The sequence below is a fragment of the Helianthus annuus genome, chromosome 16 (assembly GCF_002127325.2).
Source record: "Helianthus annuus cultivar XRQ/B chromosome 16, HanXRQr2.0-SUNRISE, whole genome shotgun sequence".
In the NCBI taxonomy this organism is placed as follows: domain Eukaryota; kingdom Viridiplantae; phylum Streptophyta; class Magnoliopsida; order Asterales; family Asteraceae; genus Helianthus; species Helianthus annuus.
In genome coordinates this window covers 144,039,415-144,044,987 of record NC_035448.2, presented here as the reverse complement: position 1 = coordinate 144,044,987, position 5,573 = coordinate 144,039,415, and the positions used below count along the sequence as shown (strand labels likewise).

The 5,573-nt window shown below is 35.5% G+C and overlaps 1 protein-coding gene across 1 annotated transcript; it reads left to right on the top strand.

The window, feature by feature from the left end:
- Nucleotides 1-3,663: 3,663 nt before the first annotated feature.
- LOC110880466 lies at nt 3,664-4,041 on the top strand. Its single transcript, XM_022128989.1, has one exon. The coding sequence runs from the start codon at nt 3,664-3,666 to the stop codon at nt 4,039-4,041; it is 378 nt and encodes a 125-aa protein (XP_021984681.1).
- Nucleotides 4,042-5,573: the final 1,532 nt, after the last annotated feature.

Sequence of the window (5,573 nt, the reverse complement as noted above, 5' to 3'; positions counted from 1 at the left end):
ATTTCAGTCCATTAGTTTCATTTTCGTAACCATTTCAGTCCACCAACTTAACTCCCATCCAATTATTCTGTTAACTTTGGGTGAAATTACAAAATTGCCCCTATGGTTTAATTAAAAAAAAAACGCTGGTCACAGGTTTCGAACCTGTGACCTTTGCTTTGAAATGCGATTGTTAAACCAATAGGCCATGTATCAAACTTGTAAATGAATTCAAATTGTTTACCTTATAACATTGCATATTCATCATCATCTTCCCCAAACCTTTCATCTTTATCAATGGCAGAAGCTACCATTAACAACCAACATCTTCAATTGAATCGCTGGAAAAGATGACTGTTGCAGCATAACAGCTTCAATTGAATCGCCGGATAAGATGATTGGGGCCGCCGGAAATGAGGTGTGGTGGTGTGTGGCGGAGGCGGAGGTGTGGTGGTGTGTGGCGGAGGTGTGGCGTGTGGCGGAGGTGTAGTAGTGTGTGACGAGGATGGTGGTGGTGTTTAGGCAGAGGTGGTTGCGATGTGGTGTGGTGGTGGTGTATGGCGGAGGTGGTTGTGGTGTGGTGGCTGTGTGTGGCGGAGGTGGTTGTGGTGTGGCGGAGGTAGTTGTGGTTGGCAGAAGTGGTTTAGGGTTAATGGTGGCTTCTGCCATTGATAAAGATGAAAGGTTTGGGGAAGATGATGATGAATATGCAATGTTATAAGGTAAACAATTTGAATTCATTCACAAGTTTGATACATGGCCTATTGGTTTAACAATCGCATTTCAAAGCAAAGGTCACAGGTTTGAAACCTGTGACTAGCGTTTTTTTTAATTAAATCATAGGGGCAATTTTGTAATTTCACCCGAAGTTAACAGAATAAATGGATGGGAGTTAAGTTGGTGGATTGAAATGGTTACGAAAATGAAACTAATGGACTGAAATCGCAATTTTTAAACTAATGGACTAAAACCGTTATTTTTGACAAAACTCAGGGACGAAAACAGTAATTAACTCAAAAATCTAAATATATTATGCCTATAAAAAAATGTTTTTCACGTGCATACAATCGTTCTCATGTCACACCTGTTCCCATTTGGTGGATAAATATTATGTCTTACATATATGTGGACCAAGGGCTAAATATTGGCCTCCCAAATTTAGCTAAATTATAAATCAAAATCGGAAGTTTCTCGTCACTGTGATGGTAACCATGATACTAACGAGATATAGCAAAGGGACCGGCGGGTCCAAACCCCACCTCGACATGTTGTTCTCGAATTAATTTCATAGCTTGGGAGTTGGGCCACCACGCAACTTGGCTTGTCGAAGCCTGTAAAGTTTTCTAGGTTGTTTTAAGCCATACATCGAAACTCTACTTTATAAATTATTTAATTAAATGTATTGCATTTTTATTAGCGTTGTACACTGATAATTTCTAAAATTTATCTAATTAAGGTTGAAATCTGAACAATTGATAATGAGTAAACTACAGAGTTGGTATAATAAATTCATATTGTGGGTTGTTTTCAGAAATTACAGTACGCTCTCCATTGTTCACTTGGTGCGTCACAAAACCGTCAATAGTGACTGTTATTGACAGAAATCTGTTGGTAATTGTCCATCGGATTTTTGTTGGTGGTAGTCTCATTTGGATAACTACTAATGCATTTTACTAATGGACCATTTTACCTACGGGTTACCGATAAATGTTGAAAGGTTGCCCCATGTGCTTGTTTCCAACGGATTACCGACAACATGTTAGCAACGAATCACCAACAGTTTTACATAGGTATCTTTAGGTTTTACTGACGTACTTGCCTTCATTGATACCGTTAATTACTTTTTAAAAAATATTAATATTTATAAAAACAAATCCTTAGACAATATAAATAAATTATACACTATGGAAAAAATAAATTACAAATTATAGTTAAATTACTAAGGGGCTGTTTGGTAGCCTCTTAATGACCATTCCGATGCTACCTCTTAATGGTTTAAAACCTCTGAATGAATAAGAGGTAACCTCAAGTCTGAATGGTTAAGAGGTAACCTCTGAATGGTAAATCATCACATGTCACATTAGTCTACCTTTTCATTGGTAAAATTCGTAATCATTTCATTAAGAGGTAACCTCTTAATGACTATTCAGAGGCTACCAAACAGCCCCTAAAACTACATAGATTCAAAATAATTCTGGTGATAAATCGGGCTTTAGAGCTCGGTTTTAGCATGTCTTGTAACATGTAAGAAAAAAAATCCTACAATTTAATACAAGAGAATAAAATTAGATCACCTATAAAATATTTCAGCAGTAGAATGATCATTATTGGAACATTTCAAATACATATTATAAAAACACTGTCAACCAAACTATCTAATTATTTTAACTTATGCACAAAATGGAGTTGCAACCCAAAGTAACATTTTAACTTCTCCACAACTATTACAAAATGGCAGCACAAATTAGTTAAAAGAAAAAGCAATTTACAACACGTATTATAGATACGCAAAAGAAACACGTATGAAGAGGATTCTTCGGATTTTTTATTTATGTTCCGGACTAAGGATTAATTTGAACAAATCGGTTTTGTTTGGGGTGGGGGTTAGTGGTGGCGAAGTTAACAGCGCAGCTGAGTCTCTGAGATGTAAAGCTGGAGAGTTTCTGTTCCTTTATTTGGGGATCAAGATGGGGGCAAATATGAATCGCATTTCAAATTGGGAACCGGTTGTGAATACGTTCAGACGACGATTGACGAAATGGAAAGCGAATACATTGTCTATTGGAGGCCGGTTAAATTTGGTGAAGTCGGTATTACATAGTTTGCCAACGTATTACTTTTCGCTATTTAAGGCTCCGGTTAAAGTAGTGAAGACTTTGGAAGGTTTAATGAGGCGATTTTTATGGGGGGTTCGGATAAGGTAAAAAAGATGAATTGGGTCGCGTGGGATGTTGTTACCAAGCCGATAATTGAAGGTGGATTGGGTTTGACTAGATTGGAGTTGGATAACAAGGCATTATTAGTGAAATGGTTATGGCGGTATCGCTTTGAACAACAAGCTTTATGGAGGCGGGTAATTGATGCCATTCATGGCTCTAATCGAAGGTGGGGGTTGGCGCCAGTTAACACCAACATCACAGGGGTCTGGAAGAACTGCGGTCTTTTTTGGAATAAGTGTAAGGTGGAAGGGGTAGAAGTCCATAGAATGATCAGAGGAAGGGTGAGGAATGGTTTAAATACTCGATTTTGGTTAGACTGCTGGTTATGCCAGGTGCCTCTGAAGGACAGATTTTTAAGTTAGTTCGCATTGGAAAGACAGAAGCATGCTTCGGTCGCTGCACGGTGTTGTAAATCGGAGAATGCTATCACGATCATATGGGATTGGAGGAGGGCCCCGGCTTCCGATGAGGAGCTAAATGAGAGAGCGGAACTTGAAGTTTTGTTGCGAGATGTCGTGTTTAATGATAAAGAAGATGAGTGGGATTGGAACGATAATAGGAACAAAGAGTTCACAGTCGCGACGACGAAGAGATGGCTGCGAGGTTCGGTGAATAGTGACGATTTGGTTTTCAATGGAGTAAGTGGGCGCCAAGCAAGTGTAACGTTTTTATGTGGCGAGCCTATTTGGATCGATTACCGACTAAGGTGGCTCTAATGAGACGGAATATCCATGTTGAGAGCATAATGTGCAAGTGGTGCGATAGCAACGAAGAAATCGTTGATCATATTTTAACAGGTTGCAACATAACAGCGGCTGTTTGGGAAGGTATTTCGAGATGGTGCCGTATTCCGGAGGTGTACGCGTTTGACGTTAAGGATCTGGTCGGCCTCCAGGAGCATTGTGATGGAATAGTTAATAAGAAATTGGTGCTGCACGGTATATTTATCATTGTTTGTTGGCATTTATGGAGGGCTAGGAACGAGAAGGTTTTTTCGAATAGAGATATAAAGGTGAGCGACATCGTTGCGGATGTTAAATCGTTGGGTTTCTTGTGGTACAAACATAGGTTTAAAAAAGGTTCAGTGGGGTGGGATAGGTGGTGTCTTTTCGATGTGATGTAATTGTATTGTTTGTTTGGCTTTCGGCTTGCTATTCCCGCCTTGGGTATAGCTTGTCCGTTCCGTGGTTGAATGAAAGTTGATTTTCAAAAAAAAAAAAAAAAAAAAAAACTTAATGTGTCACAAATATATGTATATAAGGTATGATTCATTTGAGAACTACTCTTATTGGAGTTTTTTTCCAAACTAGTGTATTTACAAAAATTATTTACCTTTTTGGGTACTTTGAAAATTATTTACCTAAATGGGTATTTTTCTAATTGGTTTGTCTCTCTCTTAATCTAATTGGTTAAAGCCTAAATTAATTATTCCTAAATAAAACATAGCGATTTTGTTCAATAAACTTACTTTTGTAAATTATTATATTTTTTTAGCTTGTTCAGTAAACTTACTTTTGCAAATTATTATATTTTTTAGCTTACGTTTTTTAGTTGATATATGTATGTTTTCAATTTTTAATTAAAATACTTCAAGTTTGAAAGTAAAAATTTATGTATTTACTTGTTATTCTAAGAACAACAAACTTATTTAATTATTTACTTAACTAAGGATACCTACAAAAGTTATGTATTTAGCTTGTTCTAAGTTTTTTTTATCATACGTTTTTTTAAATTGAAGTTCAATGTAATTGTGTTTATCAATTAGGATATCTTGGTTTTTTTTAATTTTTAATTTGTAATAAAAATATCTTTAAGTTAAATATATGTAGTTTCGCTTTTATCTTAGCAATAAAAAAACTAAGTTAATCATTTGCTCAATTTATTAAGAGAGTAGTATTGTTCTCTTTACTATTTAGTGTATTAAATAATTGTTTTCATTGTGCTTTTACGTTTTTGTAATTGTGCTTTTTTTAATATAGTGTATAATTGTCCAACGTAAGTGTAGTTTGACTTTGTTATAATTGTTGTTCGACTCTGTTAATAAGTAATGACTAAATAAGTTTTTATTCTTAGAATAAAATGACAGACTAAATACATATTTTTTACTTTTAAACTTAAAGTATTTTTATTACAGATTAAAAACAGACATATATTAATTATAATTAAAAAAACGTAAGATAAAACAAAATAATCATTTACAAAAAAGTCAGTTTTTTGAATAAAAATACTATGTTTTATTTAGGTATCATTAATTTAGGATTTGACCAATTAGATTAGGAGAGAGACAAACAAATTAAAAAAGAGTTACACAAAAGTACCCATTTAGGTAAATACTTTTCAAAGTACCCGAAAAAGTAAATATTTTTTTTGTAAATACACTACTTTGGGAAAAAAAAACTCACTCTTATTACGAGAACCACAAGAATCAATATGAACACAATAAAATAAATCTACCCCACAACCACCCAAAAATCTAAACACCCTCTCCCACCTCCCAAAAACCTAACTCCCCCACCCCACCACCACCCCCACCCCAAAAACCTAAAACAAAGGTTGGGGATTGATCGGTATAGGTTTGGGATAGAGAGGTATCGATTCCAATAGTTGATTTGGGTTAAAAGGTAACATTGGTTCGGGATTTGCAGGTAGGTTTAA

Bases quoted from the DNA above. Each gene is read 5' to 3' on its own strand.
- LOC110880466 (XM_022128989.1), top strand. From the start codon at position 3,664: ATGTGCAAGTGGTGCGATAGCAACGAAGAAATCGTTGATCATATTTTA.